Genomic DNA, 16,372 nt, shown 5'->3' with positions numbered 1-16,372 from the left:
GCCAATCAGACTGTAGGTGTCTGTCTCTCTTCAAACGAAATGATGAGATATAGTTTACGTCAGTCTGCAATCTCGGTCCAGTATCAACCCAGGTGCAACCCAAATTCATTTGACCCCAACTCCATTATTGAGCTTTCACTTCCAGACTGTTTGCTCTATTGTAAATAGCTTTAGTGCTTCGTATACCTCCAATTCACTGTTAACATGTTTATGACACTTCCCCGCAATACTCCTGCCTTGCCTTTGCGCAACAGTACCGAGGCTGCTTTGCGGCAGTTATCCAGGGCCTTAGTGTCGGCTGCACCTTCGAGATGGTCCTCTTCTACCACATCTGCAAAGAAAGAGATTACATTGCTCCAGGATAAGAAGAATGGATTCGGGTTTGCACGGTCAAATCCCAGACCATCGAAGCCGAGAACCAAGGGCGTCACCGAGATCAGGGGCCCATACTATAGTGTATGCGACTCAAGCCACAGTTGTTCTCGGAAGCTTTGAACTGCTGTCTGCAGCTGCTTGAAGAACATAAGACAAGCTGATCATAATTGCAGGTCATGGGGAAGAGATACCTAGCTGACGTGCTGGAGACGTGAGCCTCTCGAACGTGCTAACCATAGGGAAGCTCTGCTGACATCTGCGCCCAACAGCATGGGAACACATGTGGATGGCTTGAAATTTGCAGGAGGTAAACGGCCGCAGTTCCCCAGGCGTTCTGGTGCTCGCCATAGGCTAAGCAAGTTTCCCAGGGTCTTTTTCTTTGTTCCCGGAAAAGTCCTTGAAGGAGTTGATCGATCTCGCCCACGAACACGGCGTCTATGTCTCCACAGTAAGTCTTCATGGGCGTTAGGTTTGTCCTCCTTCACATTCGCCAACAGCAACTAGGGGGGTTGGGCTGAGCATCTACTCACCCATCCCGATTCGAACGCCGTTTTCGACAAGTACTTGAAGAAGTGCAAGGATCTTGGGTGCGTATACTCTATCATACAAGGCTACATACCTTGTATACGGATTATGTCTAACTATACATCCCTACGTCAGGTTCGATGTCATTGAGCTCTCTTCGGGCTTCCTATCTATTCCAGAAGACGACTGGCTTCGCCTAGTCGATAAGGTACACTCTTACAAGCTGAAAGCGAAGCCTGAGTTAGGCATTCAATTCGGTGCTGGTGGCGATACCCCCGCATCAGGGCTGGAAGCCATGGGCACTTCTGATCCCTCGAAATTGGTTAATCTGGGCCGTAAATTTCTCGATGCAGGCGTCGAGCGGCTAATGATCGAGTCGGAGGGTATCACTGAAAACGTGGAATCGTGGCGCACCGATGTGGTGTCGAGGATCATGAAGGAGCTTCCTTCGGAAGGCGTCATGTTCGAGGCGGCAGACCCCAAGGTCTTTAACTGGTACATCCGAGAATTCGGCATTGATGTCAATCTATTCGTCGACCACAGCCAGATTGTGCAGTTGTCATGCTTGCGCCATGGTATTTGGGGTACCGCCGACACCTGGGGAAAGATTGTCTCTTTTCGACCTGAGTAATTGGGAATAATGCGAGGTTGATGGGCTGAATGTGGAATTGATAGTCCTGTCTGAGCTGATATTATGCTGGGCTAATGATTATAGCACAGATGGAAGACAACAGGGGGGCAGAAATTCATGCCAATAGCTTCAACTAGACCAACCACAAAGCGTAAGATAGACACATTGAGCCCGTCGCGCCGTCATTACCCAAAGCAGCCAAGCCGCATCGTGCAGCTGAGTCATGCACGGAAACAAGCCCACCCCCTCCTCCACCAAGTAAACCCCAACTTTCTACCGCATTTCGGGGGAAACGAACGCAGTGAGTGCTGCGTGCCTGTGTTGTCGATCTCTTTCCCCCAGCATCTTCCTGCGCGTCTCACTGGTACTGGCCATTGCAGATCACCCGGGTTTCATGAGCGGGAGATGTCGTGCGCCCCCGTTGGCTAGTTCTGTTTGGGTTCCAGCTTGAACCCATCACTAGCCGGCCTAACTAGCTATCCCGCTGCTTACTTCTAAATTCTCTCCGTCCTTGCATCCTTCGGTTCGCATTAATTCGTGGTTCGACAGCTTGGCTCAAGCTCCATCTCGTTACATGCTTCGCTATGCCGAGGGCAAGCACGGCTCCCGGTGCTCGACTCCGGTGTAGGAGAGCTTGCGATAGTTGCAAGCGTCGCAAGCAGAAATGCAACGGAGAGCAGCCATGTACAATCTGCGTCCAACGCCGCAAGGAGTCCGAATGCCACTTCTCCGACAAGCCCGCCCGCTTGCTTAAGCCGAATAACAATCCGAAAGAGACCATGCTCCTCAGCGAACATCTAGTGCCGACCCCGCAGCGGCAAACGGCCATGGACCGACTTCTGAATTCGCTCGAGGACCGCAGCGCATCATTGGAACAGCAAGTGGCTGATGATAAAGATGGAATGGCTCCGGTGCCAAAGGTGGCGAGGCTTCTGCGTGACGGACAAGGGAAGTTTATGTACATTGGCGATTCCGCAAGCTTGTCCTTCCTGCAGAGTGTCCGTCGTATCGTATCATCGTCAATCGGCCGCTGCGAGTTCACAGAAGACAACTCGCGACATTCGATGCTGGAGGCTTTCCAGAATAGTTCTTCAACACAGGCAGGACCGCTGATCGCGCCTCCCAGCAATGAGGAGGCTCAGCGATTGGCGCGTCAATACGTTCTTGCTACCAGCCCGCTCCTGGACCTTTTTGATCTTGTTGAATTTCATCCGCGGCTCGCCAATTGGGTGGAAAATCCCACTGGTGACGAAGACACGGTCAGCTCGATCTTCTACCTAGTGCTTGCGATCGGCGCGCAGGTGTCAGATACCAACCAGACTCTAGCAGAGCAATACTTTGTCAGCGGCCGTCAGTTGGCGTTCTCTGCGTTCACTGAAACCCCCAGCATCTACACCATCCAGTCTTACGTCCTAATATCGATGTATATGTTAGGCGCGTGTCGGCGCAATGGTGCCTTCATGAACCTTGGTATTGCGCTCCGGGCGGCGTATGCCGTTGGAATCCATAGAAAAGATGCGAATGCGCTGTTCTGCACTCGAGAGCGACGGGCGCGCGAACGCGTTTGGAAGAGTCTTCGCATGATGGACCTATACCTCAGTGCCTCACTAGGGCGGCCTCCGGCTACCTTGGACTTCGACTACGACCTTCGCGAGGACGGCCTGCCTCCAGTGGATCAACAGCGTCTTCAGCCTGAAGAACAGTTATCTATGACAGTTGTCTCCTTGTGCCGCATCTTCGAACGAATTCTGACTGAAGTTTATATGCGGCAGGTGGTGTCGATCACTGTGGCTGACACCATATCGAACCAACACCGGGCCTGGGTTCGCAATCTGCCCATGTTCTTGCAGATGCAGACCGAGCGACTAGATTCGAAAACGCTGGAAGGCACCTTGGCTGCAGCGCATGTATTTGGGTCATACTACTGGTCAATCATTCTTCTTACCCGCCCGTTTCTTATTTTCCGGGTTTCACAGTATGTACGAAGTAAAAGCGACTCGACTGGCTCCGCCGACACCAGGACCAGCAATTCTCGGATCGCGCTCTTCGCTGATGCGTGCGTTTATTCCGCCTTGCGGGGTCTCAACATTGTGGATGACCTTTCACGGTATAGCAACCTACCGCGCAGATTGCCTTTCCTTATCAACTCCGTCTTCAACTCCGCTGTGGTGCTAGGCGCAGCATTCTTTGCCGACTACGACAATCTCCTCCCTCTCGAAGAAGGTATGGAAAAGGCCGAGAAGTTTCTTGGCCTGTTCGTGCCGCACGATCCTCATGCATGTCGCTTCTACCAGATCATCAAGTATCTTCGCGCTGCCGTGGCTGAGTATGTCCGGCGACGTAACCGTCAATGGATGGAGCGCCGCAGTCGTCAAGTGGACCAGCTCTTCGGTCAAGTCGGCCCTTCGGATGAGCACCCGGCCACAGCAGATGCCATTACCCCATCCAGCCGCCGCGGTGACCAAGCCGCTGTCCCATCCCCCCTCTCTCCCGAGAAACCTGCCGGTGGGCCAGCTGTAACCCATTCCCCCAACCTGGCCACAACCATGGCCCCCGGCCAGCCGGATAACGACATTTGGGAGACTTTGTATGGCACGCAGGGTGCACCCACTCTTCCATACGACTCGGCCATTTCCACGCTCACCACAACGGGAGTTCCCATCGGCTGTTCGCCGGGCGGGACTATCCCAAATGGCGCTTTACCTTCCGAGGTGCCGGGCGGCCATACGCCACTGTCGGACGTGATACTGCCCGACAACGGCCTTTTGTATATGGCCGAGGATCTTCCTGTCTTTGGTCTTTGGGAAGATGCCTAGTGTATGATTGCATGCTACACCTAGGGTCGTGGCCTTCGGACTCTTCAATTCAATTTCTTTACGATATTTTGATGAACATAGCATGACCGATTGACATGTTTGCTTCTCTGCTTTTAGCATTTCTTACGAACCTGTTGTTCAGACGACAACGTTGGGGGTTCTCATGTATATTGCATTTTATTCTAGCTGTACATATATACCTTGGCACAGATAGCGAATCCATACTCCCACTCACGTTGATGCGGTTCTTCCAGACGTAGACAGTCATGTGACATTCTATCTCTGAAGATGTATAAGGCGGCTGTACCTGGATGTCTAGCTATGAAAGATATGTCACAGACGACCCAGTAGGCAAGCCTGTCAGCGTTCGAGGCCTGACAGAAGACAGGCACAACTCTCCTTAGTCTGTATATAGAAAAACCCTCACAGAGAGAAACTATACAACCAACTCATCCCCGGGCCCCCCCCCCCCATCATCCCTTCACGTATCTACCCCGCACAAAAACCCCGAAAGCAAGCGCAACCTTTAAGAATTCGCCGTGAAACCATCGGTAGGAATAACCACCGCATCGGCATGCCAGATCTTACCGCCATCAGAGGTCGAGAACTCATCACTGCTCGTCGAGCCAATCATATACAGGGTGTTGCCGAAGCTCTTATCCGCCTCGCTGAGGGTGATGGTGATGTTGTTCCAGCCTGGTTATGTGCATTAGCCTGTTAACGCTCCTTCCCAACAACCAAACAAAAAGAAAGAACATACTGTATCCCTGCAGGGTACCGCAGGTACCGGAGCCAGTGTAGCACTCGTCAGAGGAGTAGAGGTACTGCAAGGGGTTGTTGAGGGCGTCGTTCTGCCTGGAGATGACCGTTCCGTCCATGGTGACGACCTGGTAGACTTTGTTGTTCTCGACGTAGACTTATGGATTGGTCGCAATTAGCGGACGAGTTGGACACTCGGACTGGGGGTGGGGCTGGGGGTTGGGGACATGCTCTCGAAATCCACCTGCGAGTGCTTGGGTACAGGGACGTAGGCCTGGCCGATTTGACCGGCTATTATTCCATACAAAGGATAGATTAGAATTATCTGTTCCTGATTGAATTATCTTCCTTCCTTCCTCCCTCCCTCCATGGAAAAGAGAGGGCTTGAACTCACTAGGAGTATAAGTGCTAGCAGCAACGCACCACTCGTCCGCGCTGGCAGAGCAGCCCCTATCACAAGCAAATCGCATCACCGTTAGCCACAGCACTACAGCTCTCTTCAAGGGGCAAGAAGGGAAGGGCCAACATACTGCGACGCCTGATCCGGCGACCAATTGAACAAAGGCTGGTAAAGACTATTGGTGGAATCGCTCTGCGTGGCCGAGACGCCGATCCACACGGACTCCCAGACCTCGTCGGATCTGTCCTTCACCGTTGCGCCCTGCGGCACGCTCGGCGCCACGATCGAGTACGTCGCCTTCGTGATCTGCCCGCTGGTCGGCGGGCCCATGTAGAATCCGTAGCCGAAGGTCCAGGAGTCGGCGCTGTATGCGGCCGCGCGGAGGGCCAGGACTAGCGGGGCGGTGGTGTATGCGTAGCGCATCTTGTTGGGTTCAATGATTAAGGGTTGGTTAGAAGGTGGAAGGGGATTTGAGAGTCTAAAAGAATGATTTACACAAGACACAAATTTAAAAAAGGAGCGAAACCAGTCGCGAAAGCTGCGGTGAGAAATGAATGACAAGTTGACGAAAATTGAGAGAGAGAGAATGCGTTTGTTGATCAACAACGAGCCTCAGAAAACCGGATGGAGGCCAAACTTAAATGATGGATGGACGGTTGGTTGGTTAGGGCAAACCGGCTATATGCAAACTACGTTTATACTGAAGTATCCGTCGGATCCCTCGAGGCTATAGCGCAAATAGTGAGACTGACTCGGTCCATTTATAACCATGTTAGTAACATGCAAGGTAATATATGCAGCTAGGTATGGCAGCGCAAGCATCACCGGCTGACGCAAGCTGTGCTCCGGCTTGTTGTCTGAAGGGATACAGATGCGAGGACGACGACACCTCCACGGGACCAAGAAGTATCAATTGGGCCAAGGGCCAGAGTCCAGAGACACTGTTGCGGTACTATAGATGATGAGTCTCATCTTCAGCCCTCTTGCGTTGAAAATATGGGAGGTTTGTGCGCTTAGACATCCTTGTGTAGACACAACTCTCTGGCGACTGAAGCGTATGCTAAGCTCCCAATTAGGCAGTCAAGGCCGAATACTGTAGGTAGACCACGCGACATTGTTACTGCTGCATATGAGAAGGAGAGAACAGCCAAGCTAGCCAGTCAAGGGAATGGTGAAGGTAAACAACATAAATCTGGGATAAGTCCAAAACTGCGGAGGAGCCGTGCGGCAAGACGGCAGATCGACCAGATTAAGCATTTCGGCACACTTTCCAATTCGGGCCCTGGTTTGCGAGCTCAGCCTTGCTACGTCTATCAGCTACATCAGTTGCTGGCGCACACTCAACACTTCATAACATAAACTCCCAGATTTGAAGCATGAAATAAATAACCTGACACTCCTGTCTTACAAGTCCTCACAGCTCAACACAACCGGGAACACACAATGCACCATTCACTCATCCAATCTCCATGCGTGCCGTATATCGAACAATATTCCATATTCTGTCTGACCACAACCTATATGTACCGTACATGAATCGCGGAGATGGCAGCGTGGCAGCGTGTAGCACGCCGGATAGACAAACAGATGATGATGCGTGCAGACAACCAGCCACGTAGCTAAGAAGAATTTGGCGAGACAGCGAACCATATATGAAAGACGAAAATGAACTTAAGGAAACAAGCGAATGCAACACCTCCAATCCAACTAACAGAAACACAGACCATAAGACAAGGCCAAACAGCACGATCATGAGAACAGGGGAGAAGAGTGAAAGGAAACCAGAATGATATATAGAGAAGGGCGGTTAGTCGAGTGATCAGTCTGAAGCCCTTGATCGGACAACTGTTCTTGACAAGCCGTACTAGAAATGTCGGAACAGAAGACGAGCGACTGATTTTGAGCTTCCAGAATTACGTATAAAGATCTGCACCGGGGGTACGAGACAGGAGTTCTAAGAAAGCGGCGTGCTGGAAGCAGGACTTGAAGATATTTTCTGAACTCGCTGCGTATATCCGATGAACCAAGTCATGCGCGCTGTACGCATTACAGCGTTAGGAGTCGCGGAAAAGAGGGAATTAGATAAGAAGCGGCATCATCTATGTGTGATGTGCATGCCATTCCCGCCAGCAAGAAGAAGCAGCGTTATTGTATAGGAAATGCCGCAGAGTCGAAAGGTGTATGTACATATCCAGATCAAAATCCGAACGGATTGGTGGGTGCTAATGGTAGGCATACAGGTCAGAAATCGGCGCATTCAAGTGGAATTGTGCAAAATCGGGACTTACTAGCTTGCGCAAGGTTGGCTCTAAGGCCTGTTGGCTGTGGGGCAAGTTTCTTGGGGGCATCATGCTTGACACCGAAGCGGATGGAGGGAGCGGGGCCAGTCTTCTGGGGCTGCAGTGGTGTAGCAGTCGGCTGTTGAGGAATGGGCGGCAATGGTGGGGCTGGCCCACTGTAGGGCATGCTGCCAACGCCATTCATGCCAGTGGGTTGAGGTTGTAGAGGCGGGGGGAGGACAGAATTGATGCCTGTCTGCATTGGTTGCTGCGGTTGTGGCTGGAAGCCTCCGAACCCTGTCGGCTGCGGCCCCAATCCAGGATAGCCAGTCTGCTGCTGTTGCTGTTGCTGGATACCAAATTGAGACTGCGGTTGAAAGCCGGTCGGCTGCGGCATCAGCCCGTTCTGGAACTGGGCTTGCGGCATGAATCCGGTCGGCTGCGGCTGCTGCAGGGTTGGCTGGAAACGTTGTTGGTTCAGCTCGGCCAAGCTTTGACCGGGTGGGACAATCTGCGGGCCTGATTGAGGGATCCCAGTCAGCTGGGGCTGCAGTGTCTGGGGTCCGAAAGAGCTTGGCTGCTGAGAGAAATTCTGAGGCGCTGAGAGGGGTCGTTGCGGCGGAGGAGGAAGCAAAGAGTTGCCTCCCAGCGGAGTCTGTGGCGCTTGTGGACGCTGTCTCGCAGCCGGTTGGAACCCAGTTACCTGAGGACTGAAGGTTTGGGCAGTCTGTGGCTGTCCGAGCTGTGCAAAGAAACCGGGTGTAGCCCCTGTCGCCTGCGGCTGAATTTGAGGCGCAGGCATAGCAGTGGGCTGAGGTTGAATGGTATGTTGGGGCTGGATCGTGTGCTGAGGCTGGATCGTGTGCTGAGGCTGGATCGTAGGCTGAGGCTGAATCGTAGGTTGAGGCTGAATAGCCGGTGGTGCTGCGGGCGGAGACTGAGGGGCAGAAACAGCAGCAGGTGCGGGCGTGGGTTGCAGAGGAGCCTGAAGCAGGGAGAGTTCTGCCATTGCTCCAGTGAGCGGCTGCGCAGTCGGGGGTTGGTTTGCAGTCGGCGAAGAAGCGGCCGGAGGAGGGCTTGACGTGGTAGCCGGAGCGGCACCAGGAGCAGTGGTCGGGGCCTGTCTGGGTTGTTTGACCTCCCACGCATCGTCATCGAAGCCCTTCTGCACCGGTGGTTCAGGGGCAGACGCAGAAGCGGGTGGAGTGTCGCTGCGCTCTGCAGGCTTCGAAGCATCCTTCTGCTCGAAGGCTTTCGGGTCAACCACATCACTTGCCGGCGTGTTGGGTGCAGGTCTGCCTTTTCGAGTGTTATTGCGCAGCATGCCACCAGGGCCGGAAAAGAGACCACCAGCTCCATCCTCGTCAATTACTTCCTCGCCTCCAAAGCTGACGTTACGAAGTTTCGACTTGGCACCTGTCCGGCCAAACATGTTATCCAAGTAGCGCATGACCCGCAAGATATCGCCCTCCTTCAAACCAAGGGTGCGCAGAACTTCGGGGGTGATGTCTGGGAGAACCCCCTCATCCATGGAGTCCTTGATGAAGTTCTGCGAATATCGTTCACATTGATGAGGACCAACGCCGGCCTTCAGGAAGAAGTCAAACCAATCGTAGTCCGACTGCTGGAAAGAGGCACCGTTCTGCTTGCCATCAGACGAGCTCCGCGACTTGTCGGGCTCAATGCGCTGAGAACGACGTTTGATATCGGACAACGGCTTATCCTCGTCCAGAGAGGCTCCAGTCAGCTTTTCAACGTATTCCAGGTCCTCTACCGACATCTTCATGATTGGCACGGCGATCTTAATGCCATTCTGCTTGTGAAGGTGAATTTTGCCGTCCATCAAGCCAATGAACTGAGCCTCGACGGTGAACGTCTTCGTGCGGTCGGTCCATTGTCTGACTTTTGAAGGGTCAGGTTCTATTTGGGTTAGCCAATCCTCAGTAATACTCTCAGAGGGAAACCAGGACATACTTGACTTGTGGCTGGACTTGCTGTCGCGTTTTTGGCGCTAGAGCATTTGTCAGCATCTGATCGTCATGAAAGGTGGTATCATCTTGTGCACGGAGCGTACCTCTGAACTTTGCGTGTCGATCATGGAGTCGGTCTTCGACTTCCGTGACGCTTCTTTGGTGAGACGTGCTTCCTCCATGCGGTTCTTCTCCACGGTGGATAACCCTGGTTCGGCACCTCCAGGCGGCGGCGAGCTCGTGACGGTTCCTGTGATTTCGATGTAACTACTCGGAACTACGCCCTCCTTGCCGTTCTTGAGGCGGCGCACCATCCACCACTCTTCCGACTTGCTATCATCGAGCACAATGACGTCGTCGCCTGCGGCCACTGTTACCTCGTCATCGCCCTGCGCCATGAAGTCGTACAGGATTTGACCCTTCTTCTGACCCCCGCTGGTGCCAGCGGCAATGACTTCCCGAAGACCTTCGGCACGGTAGGCACCGGAGATCTCCCCAAGAGCGGATACAATCTCACGAGCCGTATCCTTTGCTCCAGCGTGGAAGTCGATACTTTTGCTGGGGCGGATAAGATCAACGAAAACATGCTTTCCCTCAATAGAGTAGTGAGTCAACTTGTCCGCGGTCCACTCCTGCACTGCGCCATCTTCTTCTGGTGAAATGAAGATGGTTCCCGTTGCCACGTTGATACCGAGGGTCGTGGGCATTTTCTTTCTCTTGCCCATGACCTCGACCATCTCATTGATAGTGTAGATGTGGTAACCCGACGGAGAACGCGGCGTAGGGTGGCCCACCCGGTTGTAGGGAGGAGACTCCTTCACATGACCCTCCCCATCGTTGTCTCGGAGCGATGCATGCCGGGGATGGGCGGGCTCTCGGGGCGACTCGAGGTGTACAGGCGACGAGATGAACTCCGACGGGGGACGCTGCGGGAGGGCTGGGGGCGGCGGCGAGGGCTCATTCCGATAAACCTCCTCGGGCTCATATGTCGGGCGCGCGGGTTGAGGTGGCGGAGGCACGGCTCGGGAGGGTTCAGACTCGGCAGGGGAGGCATGTTGCTGGTGGATGATATTTGCGATGGCTGCAGCGGCTGGGTTCTGCACGGTATTGATTGGCGACGGAGCGCGGGCCTCATTCATTTCTTCCGCGGCCACTGCCGGTCGCTGCGGGAGCGTGGGGGGCGCCGGTTCAGGCTCAGGCTCCGGTTCATATTCATCCGCCGGCAAAGGCGATGGGGCGGAGGGTGCAGCAGCATGGCCTGCATCCTCGACAATCTCAATGTAGTTTGCAGGGGCGAAGCCGTAGTCCGAGTTGACTCCCACAAGCGTCCAGTCGGGATCGGAGACGTCATACACAATCAAATCTGCATCTTCGGAAAAAGAGACCTCTTCATCTGTCTGGCGGGTATAGTCGTAGAGCGCCTTGGCTGTGTGAATAGGTTGCGCCTGTGGGCCGGAATGAGAGCGTCAGTCATTGCGGTTCCTATCGGACAAAGTGTCGTCGCGCCTTTCCACCGCACCCGCTCTACCCCTGAAGGCGAGGGCCGCCGGACCCCGGAAACCGCTCGCGGAGCCGGCGAGAGACCTCCAAATTATTCGGGCAGAGATTGGCGATCCCCATCGACACGGAAGACATCAGGCAGGGGAGCGAGTCTTACCTCCTCAACATAGTTGTTCGGAACGAGTCCCTCGGGTTCATCCTCGTCGTCGCGATCGGCCTTCTTCTTAGCCTTCCACCAACTGTCCTCCTCATTTTTTTCTAGAATGCAGAGCAAGTCGCCTTCGCGAAGCTCTAATTCCCCTGCCCCTTGGGGTTCGTAGTCGTAGATTGCCGTGTAGACGCCGAGGAAACCCATGGTAGGTGTCGTCAGGGTAAGAAGGTTGAATGCAGAGGGGAGGGGGGCTGGGGGTGGGGAGAAATGGGGGTGTGCTGCGGCTGCAGCGGGCAGCGTCAGGCGGAAGGTCAGAAAGATAAAGAAGTAGTAGTGAGAGAAGAAAGACCCAAGGGGAGAAAAGAAGTAGAAGAAGGAAGAGAAGAGGAGGGAGAGGGGGGTGGAAGGTAGAATTAGAGGGTAGATTTGGAGTGGTGGTGGTGGTGGTGATTGTGGAGGAGGTCAAGTCGACCGGCGCAGTTCGGAGTGTGCAGTGAGTGCAGTGAGTGCAATGGTGGTGGGTGAACAGGTACGTAACTGGTCCGAGTGGAGGATCCAGGCTAGCCTTGGCAACTTCACTGGCTGCTTATAGTACTTACGGCGGCCTCAGGCTGTCTCCCCCGGCTCCCCTTCCCTTGTCCGTCGTCACGTTGTTCACTCCCACGTTCAACATAAAGTGAGGACACAAAGTTGAATGTGCTATGAAAATTAACTCCCACGTATCTTCAAGTGCATTACAGTACCTAATGTACTCTTGGGGTGATCGTGTGGTGTACCATTGCTGTCAGTCCAATGATGATGCCATCGTCGTCAACCCCTGACTGCCGCCCAGCCTGTTTGGGCATTCATCCAGAAGACTTCTTCAATGACGTCCCCACAGTTAATACTTCACCCTCACTAACTATTGGGCTCCTTTCAGGCATACCTCGGCTCATACTCACTAGATGGTATTTATAGGCATGGTATCTCCCAAAGCAATCCTTTCAATCAATGGAAATTATTCTTGTTTGAGGCTATCGACAATGCAAAATGTTATGGATATAGGGCTAGAAATGTACAACCAGCCATAGCATGCAGGTGCTGCTGGGGGAGGCGAAATTGAGAAATAAAGCGAGAAATCAGAAATGCTGGGAACAACATTCAAGATTGTAGGTCGAATAGAAAATTGCAATGGAATTAGCAATCACAACTCGTCCTTGTAGACCTCTTCACTGCCTGTTTCAGGCGGATCCGACTCTGACGAAGGTCTTTTCTCTGGCTTCTCGGACTCCTCAGCCTGTCCCTTGGCGGGTTCTTCAGATTCACCAGACCTTGAGCCTACGTCTTCATTGCCTGGCTTGTCCATTTTATACTGATCCTTTGAAGGAGAAAACGAGACCAAGCTCACTTCGATCTCTTCATCGTTGACCTTCGTCTTCTTGATCTCCTTGGGCTCATCCAGAATCACGTTCAGTTGACGCTCGCCATTGACCGTGACCATTTCTAGCTTCCAGTTTTTGCCTCCAGCCATCTCATCCACGCCCTTCTTCAGATCCTCCATCTTCTCCGGGTCGATGCCGTACTTCTCGAGCTCGTCCCGGGTCCTCTGGTACACTTGTCCATTTTCGCGTTTGGCCACGATGACCGGATTCTCTTCGCCGGCCGATGCAACCCGCCCTTTCTCAATAATCTTGCCTTCCGACCCGACTAATCTCTGCGCCCCGACTTCGATATCACCCACAATCGGAAGGCGCTCCTCCGTGAAGCCGGCATCCTCGGCGTGCTCCTGCGCGATGAGAGCCTCCCGCACAGCCTCCCAGTTGGATACCTGTTCCGGCTTGAGAATCTCCCGACACTCGATCCCATGGATCTCATCCTGTTGGGGTGGAAGGAATGCAACGTCGTTGCACAGCCGGGGTGTGTAAATGATCATCAAGTACGAGCAGGTCGACGTTTCCTTGATCCAACCGATCCGGTCCGTGGACTGGGGATGACAGTGAAACTGCACTTCGATGTTGCGACGTCGTCCCGTCAGGTCACAACGCGTGCCGCCATCTAGACGCTGCACAAGATAGCGGGATCCGCCTCTTGTCTGCAGTTCTGCCACATCAGTTGTACTCGCGGTCGCCTCCTTGTGCCCGGCCTCCCACTCATGGGCGAGTTCATCCTCTTCAGCCCCTCCCTCATCCTGGAACGGAAATCGACCTAGGACGAATGACTGCGTCGTCGGATCTTCCATGGGTGGGTAATTGGGCACTCCGCTACCGGACGGCAGAGCGTGAAATTGCTTGACCTGCTCCTTGTAACAGAACGAGTAGGACCACCACCCAGAAATGTAGTACATGCATTTGCCTTCCATCTCACGGAGCAGCTCCAGACCACGGTCCGTGGCCCGTGCCAGCTCCTTCTGCTCGTCGGCCTCGGCCGTCTCATTCCCGGACCCGTTGGCCCGCTCGTCGACCTGCACCTGAGGGATTTGGCAGAGGTATCGCTGATCTCCTAGAATCATCTCCTCTAAGGTATAGTCACCTGTGTCGAGGTTGGCGGGAGACTCGCCTTGCGGTTCGGCGTCATGGCTTTTCAATCCGAGGTAGACCTGCGGCCGTTTCTGGGCTGAGTTTTCTCCTTGTGAATTATCGAACGAGGATGGGCTGCTGTGGGTTTGGAGAAGTTCTCGGGCATGGGGCTCTAGAATGTATTCGTCGGGGAAGAGAACTTGGAACTGAAGGTCAAAGAACGGGCAATTAGTGGGCGGATCCGGGACGGCGAGAGGAGTGTTGAGAAGCGAACCTGGGGGTAGGCTAGGAGGTCATCATGAACACTAAATGCCTTTTTGCTGGCCCAAGCAGTGGAGCTGGTACCGGCCAGCACCAGGAGTGATGCGAAAACACGGCTTTGACGAGACATGTTGAGCTGTCCTCAAGCTCTCTAGAAACGGGGGTGCGAAGAGTGGCCGACTCTCGCAGCGTCGCATGCGACGATCTGGCCTGATCTGGGATGGGCAATGATTGAGGCTTGGGAAAGTAATGATGATACGGGAGTAATAGACAGATAACTGGCTTCACAAAGTACGACGGACCAGCGATGGCAATCGACTGTAAGCTTGCGCTGATGGATTTGACACTGCTTTTAGCATTGCCATAGCATCATCGCTTGTGCCAGTCTGGACGATGAGCCCCGAAGGCGGGCGGAGAAGATGACTATCTTATCAGCACGTGTTATCAGATCAGCTCCATCCAAGATGGACTACGGAGTACAGAGTCGCTGACTTGCTACAGTAAACAGAATGCAATGATACCTAGTAGAAGGTGCCATGACACTATTACAGCCACCTGATGAGCTCATGAGTATAACGTCTCCAATTCTGATCTTAATGCCCATGTCTCAGTTCCTTACCAACTCATCACTCATCACTTTCCAATAACTGAATACACAACCCCCTGAGTAATGCCTGAGTCATCCGCCAAGCGGCGCCTCCAAATGCTGACAGCAATCTTTGTAATTCGGCGCGCATCCATGGGTTGCTGCTCGTCAATCAATGCTTCAGATCCATCCGCCTTTATTCCCGTAACGGTGGATCAGCCCAGCCAAATCTCCCCCGTGCGCAAGTCCGCATGGGGGTTTACATGCTTACTCGACCCATTATAAGAATTTACTAAAAACTAACAAGACAATTTTCGCTTCCAGGAAGATTCTACAGTTTTCGTACACCCCATTGAACCCCGTGTATAAATTCCCTCGTGCATGCCTCCCCACATGAAACTCCTCTTTTCTTTTTTCATCGGCATCATTGCTATACTATACACTGCGAGTTATCACAACTACAATCTTCTTGATCTAATACTCCCCTCCAAATACACAACTCAACAGCCCTCCACCGCCGCCACCACTACTACTAATACCACCACACCAATCATAATCCCACCCACCAACAAAATGACTCTCCCGCGAAGCATCCGCCAAGTCTTTCTAGCGATCGAGCAAGCGGAAGGCGCAGGGGCGCGAGTGCGGCGGTCGATCGGCACGCAAAAGCTACGACACCTGAGCCCGTTCCTGATGCTGGACCACTTTACGATCGGCAAAGGGGCGGGATTTCCGGACCATCCGCACCGGGGCCAAGAGACGATCACGTACCTGCTGTCGGGCGGGGTGGACCACGAGGACTTCGCGGGCAACCGGGGCACGATCGGGCCGGGCGACCTGCAGTTCATGACGGCGGGCAAGGGCATCATGCACGCGGAGATGCCGCACGAGAACGCGGACGGGTCGCCCAACGTCGGCATGCAGCTGTGGGTCGACCTGCCCAAGGACCTCAAGTACTGCGAGCCGCGCTACCGCGACCTGCGCAGCGACGAGATCCCCCGCGCCACTGCCGACGACGGCCGCGTCACCGTCAAGGTCATCTCCGGCCAGTCGCACGGCGTCGACTCTGTGCGCGACCTCGCCTACACCCCCGTCTGGTTGCTGGACGTCTCGATCCAGCCCGGCGGCCGCGTGCGCCAGGCCCTCCCGCTCGGCTGGAACGCCTTCGCCTACACCTTGAAGGGCACCACCGTCTTCGGGTCCGGCGATCAGACCCGCTCCGTCAAGGAGTTTCACAACGTCGTCTTCGAGCAGAAGGGCGAGTTCATCGAGGCGTCCGTGCCGGACAATGCCGAGGAGGATGGCCGCTTCTTGCTCGTCGCCGGCCAGCCGCTCGATCAGAAGGTTGTGCAGTATGGCCCCTTCGTCGTGACCAGTGAGGAAGAGGTTTACCAGGCCATGATGGACTACCAGACCGCGTCGAATGGGTTCGAGAAGTCGCGCGGCTGGGAGAGTGAGATTGGAAAGAGAATGGCCTATTAGACTGTTTTGTTCCTTTTGTCTGTACCGTTTAGCAAATTGGCGTTTAGGATTGTTTTGGGCGGCGTTAGAATCTAGTCAAATCGATCTTATTCTCATGGATCTACAAATTCCTGGCATGTCATTATGTGACTATCTTTCAAGA

At 53.9% G+C, this 16,372-nt stretch overlaps 5 protein-coding genes across 5 annotated transcripts; 2 read left to right on the top strand and 3 right to left on the bottom strand.

The window, feature by feature from the left end:
- Positions 1 to 204: 204 nt before the first annotated feature.
- On the top strand, positions 205 to 4,347 carry BO97DRAFT_352103 (coma-domain-containing protein; the record flags this gene model as incomplete). The annotated part of the gene is made up of 8 exons (XM_025692012.1): positions 205 to 456; positions 549 to 586; positions 645 to 682; positions 744 to 823; positions 880 to 962; positions 1,036 to 1,527; positions 1,937 to 1,964; positions 2,092 to 4,347. 8 exons carry the CDS (start codon positions 205 to 207, stop codon positions 4,345 to 4,347), a joined length of 3,267 nt encoding a protein of 1,088 aa, XP_025548397.1.
- A 526-nt stretch (positions 4,348 to 4,873) lies between these two features.
- Positions 4,874 to 5,929, bottom strand: BO97DRAFT_472486 (uncharacterized protein; the record flags this gene model as incomplete). Its single annotated transcript, XM_025700142.1, has 5 exons — positions 4,874 to 5,043; positions 5,108 to 5,263; positions 5,308 to 5,397; positions 5,501 to 5,556; positions 5,637 to 5,929. The coding sequence occupies 5 exons, from the start codon at positions 5,927 to 5,929 to the stop codon at positions 4,874 to 4,876; spliced, it is 765 nt and encodes a 254-aa protein (XP_025548396.1).
- Positions 5,930 to 7,702: 1,773 nt separating this feature from the next.
- On the bottom strand, positions 7,703 to 11,610 carry BO97DRAFT_416946 (cytoskeletal protein-binding protein SLA1; the record flags this gene model as incomplete). Its single annotated transcript, XM_025696450.1, has 5 exons — positions 7,703 to 7,728; positions 7,795 to 9,705; positions 9,760 to 9,796; positions 9,860 to 11,200; positions 11,413 to 11,610. 5 exons carry the CDS (start codon positions 11,608 to 11,610, stop codon positions 7,703 to 7,705), a joined length of 3,513 nt encoding a protein of 1,170 aa, XP_025548395.1.
- Positions 11,611 to 12,467: 857 nt separating this feature from the next.
- BO97DRAFT_480070 (PRKCSH domain-containing protein) lies at positions 12,468 to 14,531 on the bottom strand. Its single transcript, XM_025700729.1, has 2 exons — positions 14,176 to 14,531; positions 12,468 to 14,107 (listed from the first exon to the last, which is right to left on the bottom strand). The coding sequence occupies exons 1-2, from the start codon at positions 14,290 to 14,292 to the stop codon at positions 12,590 to 12,592; spliced, it is 1,635 nt and encodes a 544-aa protein (XP_025548394.1). The 5' UTR covers positions 14,293 to 14,531; the 3' UTR covers positions 12,468 to 12,589.
- Positions 14,532 to 14,931: 400 nt separating this feature from the next.
- Positions 14,932 to 16,292, top strand: BO97DRAFT_407778 (pirin family protein). The gene has a single exon (XM_025695707.1). The coding sequence runs from the start codon at positions 15,130 to 15,132 to the stop codon at positions 16,228 to 16,230; it is 1,101 nt and encodes a 366-aa protein (XP_025548393.1). The 5' UTR covers positions 14,932 to 15,129; the 3' UTR covers positions 16,231 to 16,292.
- The last annotated feature ends 80 nt before the right edge of the window (positions 16,293 to 16,372 follow it).

Source organism: Aspergillus homomorphus, assembly GCF_003184865.1.
Source record: "Aspergillus homomorphus CBS 101889 unplaced genomic scaffold BO97scaffold_39, whole genome shotgun sequence".
In the NCBI taxonomy this organism is placed as follows: domain Eukaryota; kingdom Fungi; phylum Ascomycota; class Eurotiomycetes; order Eurotiales; family Aspergillaceae; genus Aspergillus; species Aspergillus homomorphus.
The sequence above is the reverse complement of the archived record's forward strand: the minus strand, read 5'-3'. Positions and strand labels throughout refer to the sequence as shown.

Coding starts and splice junctions, on each gene's coding strand:
- BO97DRAFT_480070 (XM_025700729.1), bottom strand. CDS start 14,292: ATGTCTCGTCAAAGCCGTGTTTTCGCATCACTCCTGGTGCTGGCCGGT. Junction 14,108..14,175: donor ACCTCCTAGCCTACCCCCAG/GTTCGCTTCTCA, acceptor TTTGACCTTCAG/TTCCAAGTTCTCTTCCCCGA.
- BO97DRAFT_407778 (XM_025695707.1), top strand. CDS start 15,130: ATGCCTCCCCACATGAAACTCCTCTTTTCTTTTTTCATCGGCATCATT.